A 22289-nucleotide genomic window follows, 5' to 3' on the forward strand; every position below is an offset into this window, starting at 1 on the left:
TGTGCAAAGTTTTAAGAAAATGACACCACAACCTAATTTTGACATAATTCGTAGTGCTTCACCGTAAGCGGCGACTTTCGATTTTTGAATTTTTCCTGCCAGCGCAAAATCGCCAGGGAAAGTTGCGGGATGCGGAACTGCAGTATTTAAGCTCACACACGTTAAGTCACGTCGGTAGTTTTTTTTAAATATTGCAGAGCAGAGATCAAGAGGAAGCTCGATCAATCCAGATGAAATACCATATCGTAGGGCCTATTCATTTTTAATGATTATGATATCAACAAAGTATGGTGAATAAATTTCCTAAACTAAATGAACTGCAGAGCAAAATTGGAAATAGCTTTGTTTATCTGTTTCCAAAAGTTATCATGTTGCCGCAATCTATGGTGCCGGCATGGAGGTAGAAAGAACGTAGACGGCTTCTACAATCTCATTGCTCTTTTTCAAGTTGTTGACACAGCTGGAAGTAACTAAACTGATTGGAACTTGTAAATGGTATCCGCAGCGTAGCAGTAAGTACTCGCCATATGCCGGACATGCGCATAAGCCTGATCTGCGCATAAGCCTGATCTTTCAGGGGGTTACCCGTATACGCAAGCACATTTGGGATGGGGATTCCCCCCACCAACATTGCGTGGGTCTTCTTGTTTGGGTGGACAAACGGGTTCGGACAAACGAAACACCAAATGCAATGAGTTCGACGAGGTTGATAGGACTTAGAAATTTCGACAGTTCAGCGGTTGCCTACGAGCTCCAGGATGACGGCAAATCGGTTAGAAGAGTTGACGCGGAGGATTTGAAAAGGACTCACGGACTAGGTATGTTGTGTGTCCATATACACAATTGTTCGCGACGCACGATATTATGCATTGGTTACTCTTGACTGAACTTTGTCAGCTTTTCAGCAATACTGTGAGTTCCCGGCTGCTTTGTTTTGCCTTGGTTACCCACTCGAAATCTGTGATCACATGTGGTCGAGGTCAAGCAAAAAATACACAAACTCCCACGTATCTTGCAAGGTCCCGCCATCAGGAGCACAGGCACTTGTGTGTGCCTGGCGATCACTCCCTGTGCACCCAGTAAATCGAATGGGTCAGTAGGTGCAAAGAGTGTGAGAGCCGAAGTGCAAAACGACCTCCTGTGACCAAGAAGCGATCCTGCATTTATGCAAACTCCGTACGGAATGTGTACTTCGTATTATTTTTTGCGGAAATTCTGGACGCTTTCAAACTTCCTTTCATGCACTAGTCGAAAGGCATGCATGAAATTGGTGTCTATACTGGAAGTCCAAACAGGATGTGTTGCTGAATGCCGGCGATTGGACAAAATTGGATTGTTAACCAAGCAAAGCTTATATATGCCAGTGTAGTCCAGTGCATGCAGCTGAATGATTAGAATTGTACACCATTTCCCATTTCTTTACATGTGAAGTTTGCCTTTTTGCATTGTCATATCAGCAATTTTTTTAAATGTTGAAAGCTGTGAAAACCTTGGTGTTTCAGCACATATGCAGATTTCTGACAAGTTGTGAAGTCTTTTTGAAACCTTATCTATTATCAATCCCAAATCCATTGTTCTCTGGTAAAGAGCTGCATGGGGATTTCCCTGTCCTAAGGCCTGATATCACCTTTAAACCTGCCTCTATGGGTACCATGTGATCTCTTCTATTTTGATACAGTAATAATATGGGTTAACAGTATAACTAATAACAATACGGTAGTTATTTAGAACAAAAATAATTGTAAGTAAGCTGTTTGGTACAATATCATGTTTAATACAGAGAAAATAATGAGAGTCAATAACATTGAAAGTAAAACTACATTTAAATAAACACTTGTTAATGATTAACTCTATACATAATAACATATGGACTTGTTAATGGTTATTTCTGATATCTTGCAACAGCCAATCACACTGCCCCTACTTTGACAGTGTAATACATATTATTAGAAACTGCAGATTTAATTGCAAATATAATTCTTACTTCTTGTGCAGGAATAAATGGACAGAACTATATAAACACATGCAAGAGAAATTAAAAGCAGATCCGCAAATAAAGTGTGTGAGATGAAGTGATTCATGCCTATTACAGTTTGATCGATCATTATAGCTGTGGTCTTCTGGGAAGAGTAAAATTGTGGAAAGCCTAACAATCATGCACATGAGGATAACTTTTCTGTAATCTCCTATGCAAATTGGTATTATATCCTGCCTTTTGTTCAGATTATAGTCAACAATGTCATTTCCTTTGAAATTTTTCTACAAGGTGCCAGAAAAATTAGTATTTCCAAATGCTTATCAGTATCATTTGGAAAGACTGATAAGTGATATAATCATGTATTAAAACATGCCTGCATGAATTTTTGTAAACTGCAAACTGAAGTTTAAGGTAGAAAAAACCTCACGGCAGGAACAGATATTTGGACTCCTAAAAATGTTACAATTCTCTTCTGATATACCACATTTGGGGGTTCATTTTAAAGCTCTTGGTGTAAGAAGACTTTTCATCAGCTTTGTTTTTCAAAATTCAGAAATTTGATTTTTACGCTACCATATATATATGCATATGTATATATGCAAATGGAAGGTATTCATATAAGATGGCAAAATGGCATCTGTGTGTATGTATGTAAGTATGTATGTATGTCTTGTAGTCCGTCCACATCAAAAACTCCTAAACCGTAGCACCTACTGTCTTAGTACATGTATTTGGTGTACAGGTGCACCAAGGGGTGGAGATGTGAATTTGTTCAAATGAACATGTCAATGCCAAAAATATGCAAATGAGGGGAAAAAAAGGAAAAATCCTGCAAATGGCTAAAACTCAGTAAGCATTGGTCATATTTGGTTGAAACTTGGTATGCAGATTTCTTTTGGTATTCTAAATTATGTGTGCGAAAATTGGGATGAAATTTGCATGTTTGTATTTTTAGGGTATTTTTTCCGTTTTTAGTCAAAAAATCTGCTCTGAAATCGCTCGTCTGATTGCTATGAAACTTAATATTCATGTTCCTCAGAATGACCTCAGTCATGCTTGTACAAATTGTATTGATATTGTCATATTTGTAATTTTGGGGCAATTTTCCCAATTTTTGATAAAAAATTTTTTAATCCAAAAACTACTGATTTGATAGCTTTGATATTTGGTATACAGGTATCTAAGATTAATCTCAATATAATGTTTTGAAGGTATGTTGAACTGGCAATTTTTTTTTATTTTTGGGGCAATTTTTGCCTTTTTTGGTCAAAAAATTTTTCTCCTAAAACTACTGATCTGGTAGCTTCTAGTGTACAGGTTCCTAGGGTTTATGTTATTTAGATATATTTAAAATTAGGATGAAATCTCCAATTTTGTATTTTGGGGGCAATTTTTCTCATTTTTGGTCAAAAAATTTGTTTCTCAAAATTTACCAGTCTGATTGCTTTGATATTTAGTAAACCGGTTCTTAGGGTTTTTGTTAATAAGATATATTGAAATTAAGTTGAAATCCGGAATTTTGAATTTTTGGGGCAACTTTGCGAAACTTTCAGTTTTACTGGGATATCTTTCATTTTGTATTTTTAAGATTTTTTTGGGTAATATTATACCTACTGGAACTAAGTAAGAGTATATAATGTGGTGATTTAGGAAGCATTTGATATGGTAAACTGTATTTGGTGTTGAAATATGGTAAAAAAATCCTGGCAGATTTTGAAAAAATTCCAAACAAATGCCAATAAAAAATTCAGCCAGAGAAGGTTTGACAGAAAGAAAAGGTGGGAGAGTGGGAAAAAAGAATGTACAATGGATCGGACAGAAAAGATAACGTACCTCATCGATCTTCCAGACACCATCCCTTATCAAATGGTCCACCCCGATGTATTTTTGTGCACAATTAACCATGCAGTGTATTTTAGTTTAAGATGTCAAGTGAGGTAAGGATTTGAAAGGAATAGTCAAGTTCACCACAGTTTAACTTTATCTCTTGTGTCATCATCCTTGTGTAATTGGTTAAGTTTGTAAGTTGTTCCAGATGTGGATGCACAGCTGTTCTTGAAGAAAACAATGTTTACTTTTCCCTGTAGGGTTTCTGAGTTGATGATTGTATGTTGAAATTTCTCCATGTATCTGGTGTATGGGCAAAGTGTAAACATTGGTTGCATGTTATGTATTTCAGTCTATGTCAAAATTGAAAATCAAAGAAGAGTTTACTGTGTGCTTGTGAAAGATAACATATTTGTCAATACATAAAGTGCCTTGCAGATTGATTGTCTTAAAGATTATCACAGAAGTAGAAAAGGAAAAGAAACTAATCAAATTGCTGTAAGTTATTCACTCTCAGTGCCTGTATAGGCCTATACTTAAAGCGCAGTGGTCGTCGCGCTGCGCATCCTCCTGAGGGGGTCCCCCTCTGTTGTAAACAAATCCAAGAACGCCGCACATGTTACGGGTTGATTGTAATGTTTGCGATATTGCCGCTTGTTAAAATGGCGGCTGATCTGTCACAAGTATACCAACTAACCAAATGTAACACACAATAAAAGGTCAATTAATCTAAGTTAAATATCTGCTGAATATTGAACAATAATTGCACGCTGGATTGAGATCACATTTGCTCATGATTTTCTTGAATCAGTTGAATGGGGCTCGGCTACTGTTATCGCTTGAGCCATAGAGCTAGACATACGCATGTACGCATGTATACGCCAACAGACTATCAACGACCGGGCTCTAGTTTTCGACATCGCTAGCAAGGACGAGAGCTTTCATTTCAAGAGGCCCGACAGGAGTACAAAGACAACAACCCAAACTACAGAAATCTACAGCTTGCAGAGCAATGCCCGCTGCAGCAAGAAGCATCTCTTCATCTGTTCCGTTCTGTGGTCTGTATGAACGTCCGTGTCAAACCGGGTATATGGCGCGCTTCACTCGGCTGTGGAGAGTCCAACTCAACTACAAAGTTTACCCCGTTTGGGGGTGCAAACGAGAATTCCGAGTACAGGTATCAAGTCTAGCGAAGGACCTTCCATAGGTCTTCTTGTTATGTGGGGGTTATCTCACTTGAAAGAGGAATAGACCTACCCGGCAATCGGAGGTACAACAACGACGTTTGCCCATCACCGGTAGGCCTACACCAGCTAGCGGTTGGATCACTGCCATGACCGTGCACAGGATCTCTCGATACGTCTATGCACGGTGTAGCCGTGCAATTTTCCTGCCAAATGCCGCAAAAACCCGCTCGTTTTGTCTATTGTTTCCTGTCATTTTACTATTTCTTACCACGTTATACTAGGAGAAGTAAGACATGGTGATCAACAGTTGGTTGTGGGCCAAGTCGTCGCGGGCCGGTACGTTGTGGGACCGGATTCTCTATATCCGTGTACGTCAACGCGGTGACCGTCTCCCAACAACATCTCTCGTGCCCTGCTCTGGCTTGCCGATCATGGTCTTGAGTGTAATTTTTGTGTTAGGCATTGTGCTTGTTGCTGGTCTACATATATAGGCAACGTTGATCATTTTAGTTATGTATTTTCACTGTACCGTACATAGCATTGTGTACAACCAACGTGATCGCGCGCGATCAAACCTTTTTGTTCACTGTGTCTGCGTGCAGTAAACTCAGCGACATAATGTACTGAGTGTAGTGTCCCGATGTTCGTAGCTCTACACGAGTTTATAGATAGAAATACACCACTGAAGTTCGTTTCCGATCTTAATATTTTACTATTGCATGATGTTGAGTCTTACAAAGGCCTTAACAGAGTGGGGGACTGCTCCCATCTCACTCCTATTGAAGTTGAGAAGACTTATGTTTACAAAAATTTATGTTTATCAACAAAAAAATCACGCACGCGCAGCGCGACGACCACTGCGCTTTAACTATTTTATCATTACATTCAGCTGTTTGTTATATCTTTATCACTCTCCATGGGCCAAGGCACACTTGGGGTCAATGTCATCACTCTGTGCCAGTCTGTGTATGTCAGTCTGTCTGTATATGTATGTCCATGTTTCATACAATTGTTGACTTGTTTTGATAACTATATGGGAGCGAACAGTGATGTTGTCACTATTTTTCTCTATAGAGTTAACACAGGGATGGTGGCCATTTTAAATTTTAAATATCCATATAAATCTTTGGTTATTTGTTTCTCTGGTACCAAACTTTGCACGGTGACCCCCAAATTCTCTTCTTGATTTTGCAGGAGAATGATTGAAAGACTCCTTGAGGAAAGTTTGAGCAAAAGTTGAAGTCTTTCACTTTCGAGGCGCATACTACCTTAAATATAGACTGTCATTAGACATTGACAAATTACATATGTAAATTTAAGTTTATATTTTGGTGTTGAGGACTGAATTTTGCGTCTCTCAAAAATCCCCTCAACTCTATCATTTTCAATGATACTGGTAAACTGTTCTGGAGTTTAAGATATTTACTTCTTGATTTTTCTTTCCTTTTATTTAAATAGACCTGAAAGATTTACAAGGGCCTGCAGAATCACCACCAAAGCAGAGTCAAGATGGAATGAAATACCTTGGAAACAAATACATGAAGGAAGGGAACTACCAGAAGGCAATGGAAATGTATACAGTAGCGTTGCGTTTGCAGCCATCATGTAACAACACTAAAAGAGAGCATGCAATTCTCTTCAGTAATCGGTCTCAAGCATATTTGAAGCTTCAACAGTACCCAAATGCCGTAGATGATGCCTTACGGTCCATCAGGAAGGACAGAACCTGGTGGAAGGTAGGACATTTCATGATTTTCATATAGTGCATGAGCCAAGGTATACAAAAGAAAAACCCTGGTAGATGCGAGGACATAAATTTTCATGATTTTCATACAGTGCACAGTTCAATGGTATATGAAAAACCTGGTAAGACAGAGCACAGTTAATGATTTTTCATAAAGTGCACAATTCCAGGCATGTTACAAACCTGGTAGAAGGGAAGACAAGTTTTATGATTTTCATATAGTGCGCAATTCAAGGAATGTAGATATGCAATCATGTAGTCAATCATTAGTATAAAATTTGCATATCAGAACAATACTTATCAACACACTTTGTATCAATTAATACTATTGTATTGCACTAAATGTGTTTGATGGGCAGCTCTTGTGATTTGAGGTTCTGAAATCATTCCAAATTGTAATGTATGTAATTCAAAGTGCCGACACCTAGCCGGTATCGCTCAGAAAGACCTGCTCTTGCCTGATAAAGTAGAGTAACTATGCTCCATGAACAATAAGGTAGACTGAAACCTTGTCAGTAAATGCTCTTTGCGTAACAGTGATGTAAGTTGTAGATTCAGTTTCGGTACATTTCAAAAAAACTCTGATCCTAGCACATTTTGAGCGTTGCCAACTTCCTGTACACCAGTATTGTGCAGTGATGACAGATTGTGAAACAAAACTACTTCATGTGTTTGTACGTGTCCTGAGGAATATGGAAGAGTAAGTCTGAAATGCAAATGTAGTTGTATGGTAGGATATGTTTGTGGTGACTGATAATAATACTTTCACAGTATATTATTTAACTTGAATATCTGTAAATAAATCAATCATACAAACTCCTTTTTTGACAATTTAAAGAATCGCATTGAGATGCTGATGTATGCTTTTATCTTTCAGGGTTACTTTAGAGCTGGACTTGCTTTCCAGAGAGAAGGAAAATACCGTGATGCATTGCAAGTACTTGTTGATGGTTTGGAATTTGTAAAAGTCAGTGGCTTTGATGCAAGAGTTACCACAGTCGACTACTTGATGGAAATTGCAAGGGTCATGATAAAGGCTCCATGTAAATGTTCTGTTAATGTTACTTACTTCTGGTAGATAAAGGTTTAAAATACCACACCCTTGATCATATAGGATCTTGGTGCAAATGTGTGATACGTGTAAAACCAAAGGGACATAATGTGAATCAAGTCTCAGAAAGATACTGATTCCCAATTTATGAAATTGGCAAAAATTACTTTATCTAATCATGGCTACAGTAGTCTGAGTACTAATCTATCTACATGTAAATGTCAATGCAATTTGTGTCTGTGTAATGCGTTTGTGTTTTTCATATGTTGTATATATTGTTGATCTCATTTCAAAGCAAGGTGCTTTCATGTATCAGTTTCTATGATAACTGCATTACGGATAACATGATCATCCCCCTTCATCAAAGTGATTTCCCTTTGAGATTTTAGACCATATTTCCTCTGCACGTAATATGACACACAGGTATTGTGAAAGAAATGAATGATTCAGTCTGAAATGTTTGTATATTTGCAGCATACACACCAGCTTATGACAGATGCAGTGCAAGCAACGATATCTGGTCTGTAGTGACGCTAAAACTGGCCAAAAGAAATGAATGGGATGTATGTATTCTTATGCTTACATCATGATTAGTGGCTAGAATATCTTTGATAAAATTGTGCAAAGTAATAAGAAAAAAATCCCACAACTTCATCTGATTGTCAGTACACTTCAAATATTTCTGGTCCTGAAAAAAGTGGCTCATGTAGATTTTTAGCCCACATTGCTTGAAGTCAGTTGGGATGCTATATCAACTTAGCCAACCAAACCAAACAGTTCAAGTCAGCTTAAAGCCCCAGTATTTGTAACTTTTAACAATTTTTTTCATATTTTTGATTAAAATGACATCCTCAGTATGTGAAAGTAGACCATAATTAATACTGAATCGCATGGTTTGCATGCCCAGCCCGCCTCACGATTAACAGTAAAAGGATTGAAAAATGACTTCTTGTCCGGACCAGAAGTCAGCTTTGTTGACACACGAAACGAAACGTAATCACACCACTGCGCATGCTCAACCACATCTACGCAAGTTTTACTGTGGCGTCTGTAGAAACCATACGCTCTTCGAAAACGTCTGGTCCATCGAAACTGGAGACTCAGCGAAAAACGCGCGAAAGTTGGGTGAAATACCAGATAGATATAAATATGTAAGTGTTTACAGATTGTTCCGACTATAATGAGCCGTGCAAACAAAACGTCTTGAACAGCTAAACTAACGACGGAGGTGAGTCGATAGTGTAAGCTTCATGCAAGGCACTGCACGTTGTGACCGATGGTACGGAGATCAAGTTTGCTGAATGAATTGGGAGAGAAAAACATATATGAATAAAAATTCAACACTTCACCATTGTAATCATTGAACTAGTCGTTTCTTCCATTATGGAGTATAATGAAAATTTCGTTGAAAATAAATGACGGGACTGATTCTGCTCCGCCTACTCAAACGAAGGTTTGTGTATGGCCAGGCTACGCTGCAGGCAACACAGCCTATCAACTTCGCATATCGTTGCCGTACGGCGTAATTGAAAACGCACAGAAAGGAAAAATTATATCTTGAATGCAGTACAAAAGTCTTACTTATTAAATTTTAAAGTATTTCAAAATAATATCGAACGTAACGGGTATCTAATCCTCACAAGGACTACAGTAGTACAACAAGTATCGGGTAGCTGCTATGCGATGGAAGTTCGAACGCAAGAGAGATCCCGGCCTCACTGCAAAGTCGTCCCCTGCGCACCCGGCCCGACAGCAAACTAACCTCTTGGTTTGATTCTGTTGTTTATATTTTTGTATAAAATTCATGATACATATCTGACTTTCACAACTGTACAATTTGCTCAGGCTGTAGTGTACAGACGATCGGAGGGAGCTAAGGCAGGCCCCAAATTTGCATGGACAATGCCCGGGACAATTATAGACGCAGCTCGATGAGAAAGTCATTCACATAAACCTAAATGAAGTGATCAATACAAAAGTTTTAAACATCACTGGTTCTGAAAATTTATGATCAACAGTTTTGACCTACGGAATTTACACTGCGACGTTGTTTTTTGTGTGTTTGGCCAGCTACTAGACCTGTAAGGCTGTACTACATGGAGGTAGTAGACTGTACAAGTGCAGCGGGGCCGGGCCGAGATTGGTGTGGGGCCTGCAGCAAGGTAAAATTGACAGCGTCCATTGCAGAATGCCCGCGTGTTATCCTGTCTCGTTTGGGAGGAAATTTACGGCTGTATTCAGAATGCCTTTTTACCAGTATTAAAGCTCAGTAACTGATGCATCAAGAGCCAAGAATCTGTAAATTTCTTAGCAGTAGCTCCATTGTTTTTTTCTAAATTTTCGCTGAGATACAGCAGTGCGTATACTGGTCCCGATCGTTCTGACTCAGGCGTTCACAGCTGTTTAGGGAGCCGTCATTATTTACGATCTGGGGGTCGGAGGAATTACATTAGAAACTCTGAAATTTGAGTCGCACCCCAGCCAACCATGATGACTTTGAGTAACCCCCTCTCTAACAGAAAGTTTGGCTTACCTGAGCCCATGTAATAATTTGTAGATATAAAAGCTCACCTAATAAGCAGTCTCCGACCATATAGTATTGTTGAATTTGGATGGGTAGCATGTCATTATGGTATGGTTAAATGTCCAGATGGTTGTTGAACTCAAGTCAAATAAAATATACATTTCTATGATAATATAAAGGATGAATTCACAACAGTTCAGTTTTGTCCTAGATCCTGTGCACTTATAGTGATATCTGTCGAGAACATTTCTCCGCGACCCAGCCTCTCCTTCCAACCCTGGTAACGACTGCAGAAAACTACTGTGTGACATCATCATCACCACTGTTGATCCTCATCTTTACTGTCGCTGGTGCCATTGCGTACATGAACAACGATATCATTCTCATCGTCACTATCTTATCTTTCATAATAAGTATTGCTAGTAGTAGCACCTACTTGTAGTTTTTTGCCTTGCTTCATCTAGTTGATATTTATTTGTACTGTTAAAGTATTTATTTTCTTTTTATTTAATATGTATCAGAGTAAAACATATATAATCAACTAATCATTATGTCATTGAGGACAAAGTAAGACAAAGAAAAAACATTTTGAGCACCCCCTTATCACTTTCAATTTTTGAATGACCCCCAGGTCGTAAATACTAACGGTTCCCTTACTTGCTGCCAAAGGCCATCGCGTTCAAAGCATTCGACAGCCTACATTGCCAAACTATGTTGCTTCGATTTCGCAATCATCTTGCCGCTAAAGCGACAATCAGCTGAAATTTACTACTTCAAGTTACTCAATTTTGATAGCTATTTGCCTACAGAAGTGAGCCAAGTGTATATAGTGTCGTCTTGATTTTACATCGGTACCCGGAGTTCTAAGTGACCAACTGCAGGGTGCGCATCGGTGCACTGCCGCCGACTGCAGTTTGAATAATCCGTATATAACGCACACTGTACCAGAATAGAATGTCAGCCTCCTCTGCCAAAGTTCTGTATCCTCTGAAACACAGTAGCAGTACGTATTTGAACGGAGAAGAACAAAATAAAACCATTCGCAGGTCATTCAGCCGGCGACCATGGGCGATTATATAATATTTAAAGCCCAATCACTCCGCTCATGAATATAGCCTATTGTTAAGGATTGGGGGATGCGGGTATTGTGGAGGCTACATCCATGCGAAAGATTAAACCATCTTAAGGGTGGGTGGGTGGGCAGCACATCTTTATCTCTTGCTTGTACCTTTACTGCTCTGTCGTCGTATACGTTATTATACCATTCCTGCAGCAGCCTGGCCCTTATCTGTGCGAGGAATGACACATGTCTTGGTACTTCTTCTTTCTTTTATACTTCTCTCCATTTGATGAATATTCATGGAACTTAACACCTGGCGTAATTATATCGCTGTGTGATTGGGCTTTGAATAATATAATATTTAAAGCCCAATCACTCCGCTCATGAATATAGCCTATTGTTAAGGATTGGGGGATGCGGGTATTGTTCCGGCAGTCCATTTCACACATTAACCATATATATAATTATATATCCCCCTCACTACTTAACCCCATTCCTATAAACCCTTGCCTATAACTCTCCTCTTCCTCATCCAAACCCCAACTCATACATGCGTGCTACAACCATCAGTTATTCATGAAACCAGTTTTCCTATCAAAACAGGACATCAAGATAAACTATGCCAGATTGTTTTATCTTCTTTAATATTTATACAGCGGTTATTAATCGACACTTCACATATGCACATACTATGGCTCAAAGGCTATCGTAAAACTCGTTCATAACTTTGCAAGGTGTCTAGATTTTCATTCACAGCTTTAACAAACTTGTGTGCTGGGTCCTGACTGACATATTTGACAATTGACCATCTCTTCCGACCGCCAACCAAGGTGACGCACCAGGCTTTTGATATCCGTATCTGCCATGGCTAATGTTACAGCGCATGCGCTTCTACAACTGTGAGGAGTATCCATGTCTAATTCTTTGAGGTAGTTTTAGGCGCTGATAAGAAACTTGTGATGCTAGAGGGCGTTGTTCAATGTCTCCACTTGAGGTTGTCGGTCGGAAGAGATGCCCTCTCCTCAGATCCATACCTAAATCCTTTGCTAAACAAATATATTGTTCTACGGTGTTCACCGGACATAAAAACTTGTCTTCACATCTTTTAATCGCAAACAAATTAGATGAGCCTCCCTTCAGTGTCTTTTCCCAAAAGTGTGATTAAACAATAAACCGGAGTTGGCTGGAAAACTATATCTCTTGTGTTTCTACATTTCCCAAATCCCCAGCCCTATCACCCGAGAAGTAAATCACCTTGAAAAATGCTGGATCCCTTGCCAGAATGTATACGAGTTGGGGACTTTGCGACACCAATCTTCTGCATGATATGATGAAATAAAAATTTCATTAATTTTGTATAAAGAGTAGAGGGGCTTGTTTGGGTTACATGTGCTTTTACTGCCCCTCAGACAATTTTTTTTTCATGTATCTGACCACAATGTATGCTTCTACTGGGTTTTGTCTTGAAATAGAGCGTTCCTTGTATACAATGCGATAAAATGTTTTTAATTTGGATACCATATTTATTAGCGTAGCAGCTTTTTAAACGTTTTGGACACTGGCAGGGAGACACACCGGAATGCCCCAAATACTGACACGTATCAGTGTGAACATGGGTTTTTGTGTCCATATCTTTAAATAAAAACCGTACAATGCCTCATGAGTTCGCCATTGTTAATTCTATTGGGACAGGTAGTGAAGCTAGAAATTTCTCGAGCTGCTGAACAAGCCAATCTTTTTGTCTCTCGTATACGGATTTCTCTCAAAACAGTTGATGCATACGTTGATGGATATTTTTCAAATGTTTGGTGGTAATTTTCTCTGAGTGGGTTCTGCCGTCTCTCATCCGGCTTCACGAGTTTTGTGTTACACATTCGACAGTGGTGCATTCACTGTCATAGGAACAACCACAGATCCAACTGAGAGTGCCTAGGGGGAAAAGACAGGAGTTTCTGCAATAGCTCCGCGACGTGGATTGTTTTTTTTTTTTATGTCTGTTATGAAAATGTGTTTGTCTTGTGTTTGTGTGTGCGTGTCATTGGGTTTAAATTGCACCTACTCTGGCGTTCTTTGTCATGTTCTTGTAAGCGAGCAGGGTCCAATATAGTGCTTCGGGTTCCTTGACTACGATATGCTCCTGTTGCCAAGTATTTTCTCACATGTCACCTATCACTTCAACATCGTCGCGATCTTATGCTAAGGGTCGCCCATCTGAAAGAGCTAGAGTCCGTATGGATACGTAACCTGATATGATACTCTAGAAGCCAACACAACATGCCTGCTAAATCACATTGTTTCATATCTTTTGTTTTTGGAAATGACCTAGTAACCGTATTTGCTGTAAAACCGAGCATCACAATGGATGTTACGGGGATTAGAATACTTTTCTCGAGAGCAATAAAATATCCAGCGTCAATACATACTTTGGCTAGTATGAAAGCAGCAAACTCTGCCAATTCTTGACCACTAAACAGTGGGCTTGCTAGTTTTTTAATGTCGCAGTTGACCACCATGTCCGTCATCGATATATTGTATACATGGGACGCCAAGGGATCTAGCATAGCTGGTGATACAATACCCAATTTGTGATACACGTATGCGGAAAGTTTCCAACTATAAGGCAAAGTATTACACACGTACCACACCCAGCCCACTGGAACCCCAGAAAGCCCCTGTCGCGTTTAGACATTTTCACGTGGTCGTAACCACTTTTATCATCACACTTGACTTGTAAATCCCTGATCAAGATATCGACAGACTTCCACAAAGTGATCTAACTTAAAATTTACGTTCCTAATCCAAAGATTCATATAACGCATATCAATAATGCACAATCTAGGCTTCTTTGGTTCAATTGTGATGGACATCACTAATTTTGGAGGGGGTTCAATACCCACTTTTCCCCATACAGAAATCGCCCCGGATTCTAATTTACTTTCCGGTGTGGAGGATATAAAACTCTCCAAACTGTAGACAAGAGGGGTGATTTTTGAAGACCGTAATAGTATTGGCGGGACTTATGGTCTTACACAAAATCTTTAAACTCTCCCTAGAAATGCCTTATAGGCCTATACGGTGAAATACTGACACCAACGGTAAACCATTCCATGATTAATTTTTGTTGTCAAGTGGGTCTGTGACAATTTTCCAAAAATCAAGATGGTTGTGAATTTCCCCACTATAAAGGTCTTAGGATTTATAAAAGCTGGATGTGCAGGGGAGGCCATTATCGTCCCTTGAGCTATCGTGGATACAATCGAGTAAGGGCAGGACCATGTCTGGGGGTGCCCTCTAAGGACATCAAATATAGTTTTGCAGGCCTTGATGTCTGTATTGACTTGGTGTTCAAAGTCCCAATGATGGGTAATACGCTGAAGAGAAATGTACATTCCTGAAGAGGGCACGCCCAGACAGGACCTGCAAGGCAGGCAGCCATAACGGCAAAGGGCTTTGATGATCGCCCTCCCCGTCTAGGAGTACAGTGTCGCAACATAACAGGAACACATTACATATAAGCTTATATATGCAAATAATATCTCTTGAATTCATTTTATCATATTCGTATATACATAGGCTTCAACTATATTGCCATCTGGACAACTTCGAGTGCGCCATGTTGGTTACTCTGTCCACCAATATTCTGAGTGCATTGAGTAGCTGTGGTCTGGAATTCCACGATGCGTTGTTGGCCATTTCGATCACTTTTTACAGAGCCTCCTCTTTAATCGATGCATTGCCAGCCGACTTCTCGAGCATGTCAAACTTCTTATGTAACTCTGCCAATTGTTTTTGCATCTGTAATGCAATGAAACACCGTATTACTACCTCTAGTGTAGCCAATCCGTTGTCTGTAATTAACAGTGTCGCTTACACAATCACCTGCTCACGACGACCCCTCATCCACCCACGCACCCGCACTCATATACGATACCCGTACTCGCATATGACCACGGGCCACGCAGGTGAAGAGCAGAAAACAAGCGAACAAGTGACAGTGTCCCTCATAGACATCACATCGTCACACATTTCATTGTGTATACAAAAAATTGCATACTCCCACCAGAACAACACACTTAACAACTGAAATTGCATATGCATAATTCTCATAAGCCCCTGCATGGGCAACTGTGTAGCAACTCAACTCAAATCGCGTGTATGTGATACTCGTGCGCTCCACATGGGCAACATAATGTAACGCCTCGACGCCCTTATACATACTACTAATATTCCCCCTCATGGGCAACAACATAACGCCTCGACGCGCGTATACGTAATTCTCATAAGCCCCGCATGGGCAACACAACGTAATGCCTTGACGCGCGTATACGTAGTTCTCATAAGCCCCACATGGGCAACACAACAACGCCTTGACTCGCGTATACGTAATTCTCATGAGCCCCACATGGGCAACACAACGTAACGCCTAGACTCTCGTATACATAATACTCTGTATCCCGTGTGGGTAACAACGTAATGCCTTGACTCGCGTATACGTGAATCTGTACACAAATACTTGGTGCTGAATACAAGGAGGCCCTATGGCCCTATCTAAGAACTTCTTGTCACTGTTAATGTTGTGCTAAATACTCCTCTCTAAAACCCCTAGGAGGGCTACATGAAATACGGGACAGTAGCACGGAGGGAAGCGAAACATGAAACAAAGTGATGAAAAACAAATTCGTTTGCCTCGAAAAATAATACAAGCGACAGCAGCATACCATGTGTATCTCATATTTCCCCAGAATAAGCTTCAGTGTTGCACACTTACAACGAATTCAAACGCCCTGCATCACACGTAACTTGCAAGGTATCAACACGAGAAATGGAAACGGTGAAACTATCGATTTGGTAGACTGAACCACGGCCCTCCACAAAACTGAACGTGCACACACAGTACAAAATATCAAACTACCAAAGTACTAGCCAGCAAAGGTGAAAAATACATTCAGAATAAAGTGATGAGCTACATACGCAGTGGGCTTGAATTCGTACTATTCCATTGAAAACGGAAATGTGTTACGTACACAAGGGGAATGGCACAAACGAATCTGCTCAACATACCTCATTGTGCCCCATTGTTTTTGGTGTAGACTGGGCGTTGGTCGCGGCACTGCTGGTTCCCGCCACTCCTTCAGTCGGTTGTTGAGCAACGCTGGCGAGTACTGGGCGAGACTGCGATGGGCTGGCCATTCTAAGCGATGAGCTTCCACGAAATTTCGAAGTCATTGTAGTATCATTCGTCGCAGAACGCGTCTGAGCAACAGCGTGGAGATGAGCCACTGAAGTAGTTTCAGTGGAGATGGTAGTGGTAGTGGGTGTAGAGGTGGAAGCCATCGTGAATCGCCAAGACTGCGTTGCACAGGGCCCGGTCTGTGCGAGGAATGACACATGTCTTGGTACTTCTTCTTTCTTTTATACTTCTCTCCATTTGATGAATATTCATGGAACTTAACACCTGGCGTAATTATATCGCTGTGTGATTGGGCTTTGAATAACCCGGGCAGTGTGGCGTGGCATGGCAAGGCCCCAGGAATGTTGCAAGCTCGATGATGTCATCAGTATCGGCGTTCTCGATCACGTGCACAGCCTACAAATTGTCAACAAACCCGCGCGGCAATCCAACTCGATCGGGCAATATTTAGTGTTTGTATGTCAGTACAGGAGCACAAATTTGGCTTATTTCTTTACTGAACAACATTTCACGATGGATGTAAGAGAATAATATGTAATTTCGAACATAAAAAAAGGTTAAAAGTTACAAATACTGGGGCTTTAATTTGGGGTGGGAGTTCAAGTCCTACATGGATAATTTTTTCAAGTCCCAAAATATTTGCAGTGTACCGGTAGAGACTATCAGATGTAGTCACATGATTTGTCTCATCAGTTTATATTATATATTTCCATGCTACACTACACTGGGGAACCTGTCATAGTACAAAATGATTTTAGTTTTAATGTAATTATCCCGTGCTCTGAAAGAATACTGACATACAATTCAGTGTCCTTGAAATTTATCATTTAATCACTCATTGAATACAAAATGCCACAGATTTAATTTAACTGGACACAAATTTCTTTCTTGCATTAAATTGGCATATATGAGGAATTTGATTACAACAAATGAATTGAATGGATACATGTATGACAAGACTTAGATATTGCCATTTGGTCTTATTTGCTATATATTTATCTTTGGTGTATGTGTATTAGTATTGAAGTACAGATACGAGTCACTATTATCAACACACCTTTACCGAGATGAGATATGTTACAAAGGACATATTGAGCCATATGTTCTGTTGTTTCAGGCAATCTACAAATTATTTCTTGGTGGCGGCAATGGTAAGTCACCTGGTAGTGTAGGTGTGGCGAATGGATGCAATACTTCAGCTGTATCAATAGAAAATCTGTGCAGGTAAGTCAATGCTAACTCTTCCTGAATGCTGACCATTTTGTAGTTTGAGTGCCAATGTTAGCAACTGAAATTTTCATTACAAGCTTTGTTAGATTTGCAGAAGATAATGTTAATCAGGGATATTTACAGAATCTATAAATGGGAAAAAGAAATTTTGTTACTTTTTGCAAGAAATGATGAAAATTGAGACTTGGTCCCAGACTTGACATTTTGGAGAACCTTCTGGTGAATTTAGAAGTTGAATTGTTTATTCTGGAATAATTGTTGTTTTAGGTCAAGAGGTGCCTTTGAGTGGGGTATAAAGCTTGCGTTTGAATTGATCAAACACGGATCTGATCCTGATGGTTTGATGGCCATCAACAATGAGCCGCCATGTCATTGTGCATTGAGATACTGTTTGCTGTCAGGTTTGTATCATCTCTGATAATTCATATGCTGTGTTTAGGTATAATACACCTTGAAGACAGATATTAGGATCTCAAATTTCTACAATTCTTTTCTAATCTACCACTTGTAGGGGCTCATTTCAAAGCTCTTGGAGAAAGAAAAACTTTCACAGTCTTAGTTTTTCAAAAATCTTATATTTAATTTTTACTCTGTAGAGTTTACACAGGGATGACGGCCATGCGTAATAGCAAAATCATTAGGGAAAGACTGCATTAACTTGCATGGTACCTGAAACCGGGGTCCTTGCCAACTTGGGTGACAAACAAAAGACTTTTAATCCCCCAAGGTGTGAATTTCCATTGTTATGTTTATCTAATCCAGCTGGTGCCATTGTAGGAAAGTGTGAAATCGATCCTCTGATAACTAAGTAGGGAAGTAGGGTATTCCTAAGTCAATGGAGCTTTCCCGTAATGATTGGGCAATTTGTTTCGCTAGTTCAAAACTTGCATGACACCCCCCCCCCCCCACCCCCCCCCCCCCACCCACCCCCGGTTTTTAGTAAAGTTTGAGCGAAGTCCTTCATACTGCATACTACCTTAAGGCACCATAAGCTGGTACTTAAGGAAGTACACACATCAACATTGAAAGACTTTAACCTTTTGCTCAAAGTTTCCTCAACCAAACTTATAAAAAAGGCGTCACTTTACAAATTTCTGTAATACTGAAACAAATCACCTTAAATTTATGGATATTTGAAATTCAAAGTGGCCACCGTCCCTGTGTTCACTTATTGGAAAACATTAAATCTTCAATATTCACAAAAATGAGAGAGTGAAAACTTTATTTTCTCCAGGAGCTTCAAAATGAGCCAACACATGATGTGGTAGAGATCAGAAAAATTTATCTAAAAAGTTTGAGTAGCTGTTCCTGAGGCACTTCATACCTTAACATACCGGTATTTTCAAGTACTGGTATGCTTATTCTGGTTGTGAACAAACTGTCTTCGAGTTGTTGGTTCTAATGCCATGGCCACAAACAGGTCAAAATACCAAGTGTCAGCTTGTCAGCAAAGCCTGTATGCATGTGGTTTCCAGTGTTATTGTGGAAAACCCACATTCCATTCCAAACTAGGATTTATTGTCAATAATAACATGGCAGAAACACAAACATTAGCATTGCATACTGAACAAACGGCTTTTCTTGGCAAGGCTTATACTTGCTACTTCAAATAGATAAGTAAAAAAATAATTAGGGCCGAATTCATGTTGTAAAACTAAAATTATGGAATGTCATGAAAAGCGACAGAAATTGTTCCTTTAAGGCAGCACAGGCTCAGTAATAGGAAGACTGAAACTTTACCTTAATCTTTCCTCATGGAAACTTTAATTTAAACTTTGACTTAAAACTGTACTCTTTCAAAATCAAGAATGAGAATCATTAGTCACCTTGCAAATTTTGATCCTGGAGAAACAAATCATACCTAAAATTTTTTAAATTTGAAATCCAAAAATGTCTGCTGTTTTTAGTCCCCACGGACACCGTCCGGGGGGACTTATAGGTTTGGTCATGTCCGTGCGTCCGTGCGTGCATCCGTGTGTCCGTGCGTCCGTCCGTTCACGCAGATATCTCAGAGATGCCTGAAGCGATTTCATTCAAACTTGGTACAAGGATTACTTCACATGTCATACAGATGCACGTCGATTTGTTTTGTGATACGATCCAATATGGCTGCCAGGCGGCCATTTTATTACGATTTTTTCATGTACAGAGCCATAATTCAGGCATGTTTCAACTGATTTTATTCGAAGTTGGTACAAGGACATTGACCAATGTCATAGCTATGCACATCAATTTGTTTTATGATACGATCCAATATGGCCGCCGTGCGGCCATTTTGTTACGATTTTTTCATGTACAGAGCCATAACTCAGGCATATCTCAACTGCTTTTAGAGTTAGAATGTAATAGACAGAAAATGATACAGTGTATTTACTTATCTTTGGCTATGTGGGATATTGTTAACCTATATATGTTATAATGTATACCTACATTTTATATACCGGTATGTGCGATATTGTTAACCTATATATTTATACCTACATTTTATAGACAAAATGTGCAAGACATTGAATCACTGGTATTATTCCATTCTGTTTTAGGAAACTTTGAATTTTTGGAGTACCTATTGAAAGACAGCAAAACTGGAAATCGTGATAAAAATCAACTTAATAGCAGTGGTGAATCTTTATATCATATCGCTGTCTTCAATCTCAGTGATAGAAAAATTAGTGCAAAGATCTTCTACACTGCATTGGACATATTGGCTTACCATAGGGCAAACCCCCTTTGCAAGGTAAGTACATGACTAACCAGTGATAAACTACAGTAGTCATAATGATAAAAGTACAGCTTGACTGCTGATGATAAATATTGTATTTTCATCTTGTGTTTTATTGTAAAACGGTTTGATATTTTATTGATGGAAATCGCTTTAGAAAAATAAATTATTATTATTATTATTAGTCTTAATAATACGTGAGGAACTAGTGATAAACTAAATTATCATATACCCATGCCCCTATTGCTACATCCTAGTGATGTTCACCGTAAAATATCAGCCGTGATATTTCAGGGTAAACGTCGAGATATGCACGATGAACGTCATCAGTTTTAGAGTTTTCCCGAACTACGTTATTAGCAGTTTGTTGGTAAACAACGTAAACAACGAAATGGCTGCCGCTCCCTGCATGCAAAGCGATTTCACCGAAGTGAAAACTAGAAGGGTTTCGAGGAACACGGGTAACTCTGGTTGCCAAATACGGAAATAACATGTTGAGTCTTGAAATGTTATCCCATGGTATATTTTGGTCAAGTTCTAGCAAACATTCTGCCGTTCTCACGGCACCGGCACTGTGCACGGTCTCCACCGAACAGGTAGTGAGCGCTTGATGTGACGGCGATGTCATGCGCCAGACGACTGTTGACATGGCAACTCTCAGGGTAAACTAACAAAATGGTGCCCCTCTCCGCGTCAGCTCTGTGCCGTACGACAATCGAAATCAGGATAGATTTAAAGCTGAGCACAGTTTTTGATCGGTTACAATTGTAATAGCATATTGCACCCTAGAAAGTTCCTTCTGTATAACGATTTTTGTATCCCGGTGTCTTTCTTCTTGGGTTTCATTGAGATATGGAAGACTTGCAGCGATGTCGCACGTGATGTTGACAGCTTCATTGTATACTTTATGAATGAAGCCTGTTCACATTCTGATATTTTTGCGCAAGGCGTAATAAAGTAAAGCCTCAAAATTTAAGGTTTTTCGTTCTATTAGTAAAATTATGGGCATGGGTATATGATAAATCGGTTATTACCCAATATCGCCTGTTCCTTGTGTCGTATCAGCATTCATGTCATTGGTGCTGCATCAGACACTCGACTTCATCTCGTGTCTGACGCAGCACAAATGACACTCATGCTGATACGACACAGAAACAGTATTGGACTCTCTGCTCCAAAACTGTCAATTACATTATTGATTGTGAAACATATAAATTGCGAGAGAGAGAGAGAGAGAGAGAGAGAGAGAGAGAATAATCTGGTGAGGCTTGTGCTGATGACCAAGGCCAACAGTCTGTAATTAGTTTGTGCAAGTTTGATTAATCATTCTGTGTTTACATTTATGGAGTGTGGGGAGGGGGGAGGGAGAGAGAATGATCAAGTGAAATTGAAATCGCCCTCTAACTTCATTGTTTTCTTCAAGGACTTCACTGGTAAGTTTGCTGTGGATTATTTGAAGTCACCTGCTCTCAAAAAGAAATTGTCCAAGATCATGGAAGACTGCAAGACACCAAAGCCATCATCGTCTGTTTGACAGACATGGAAGTACACAAACCAGGTAATGTCTTTCTTGAGACTGATGAATGCCAGCCAGATAGAACAGTAAAATGAATGCTCTGTATTGTGTATGCATGTGTCTATCATTTATGATTGAGATCAGAAAAAGTCATGAAATTTCTCCGCTATCTGTCTTTTGTCATGGTTGCAAACAACAGGTTGTTTACATGTTCTGAACTGTATGCATGCATACATTATGCTTTCATACTGTAGGTAAAATT

General features: G+C 39.6%; 1 protein-coding gene across 1 annotated transcript; it reads left to right on the forward strand.

The window, feature by feature from the left end:
• The first annotated feature begins 562 nt into the window (after positions 1–562).
• Positions 563–22069, forward strand: LOC139139839 (uncharacterized). The gene is made up of 8 exons (XM_070708779.1): positions 563–818; positions 6451–6728; positions 7614–7779; positions 8262–8350; positions 17680–17786; positions 18060–18193; positions 20333–20526; positions 21935–22069. The coding sequence occupies exons 1-8, from the start codon at positions 692–694 to the stop codon at positions 22043–22045; spliced, it is 1206 nt and encodes a 401-aa protein (XP_070564880.1). The 5' UTR covers positions 563–691; the 3' UTR covers positions 22046–22069.
• The last annotated feature ends 220 nt before the right edge of the window (positions 22070–22289 follow it).

This window comes from Ptychodera flava, chromosome 9 (assembly GCF_041260155.1).
Source record: "Ptychodera flava strain L36383 chromosome 9, AS_Pfla_20210202, whole genome shotgun sequence".
Lineage (NCBI taxonomy): Eukaryota > Metazoa > Hemichordata > Enteropneusta > Ptychoderidae > Ptychodera > Ptychodera flava.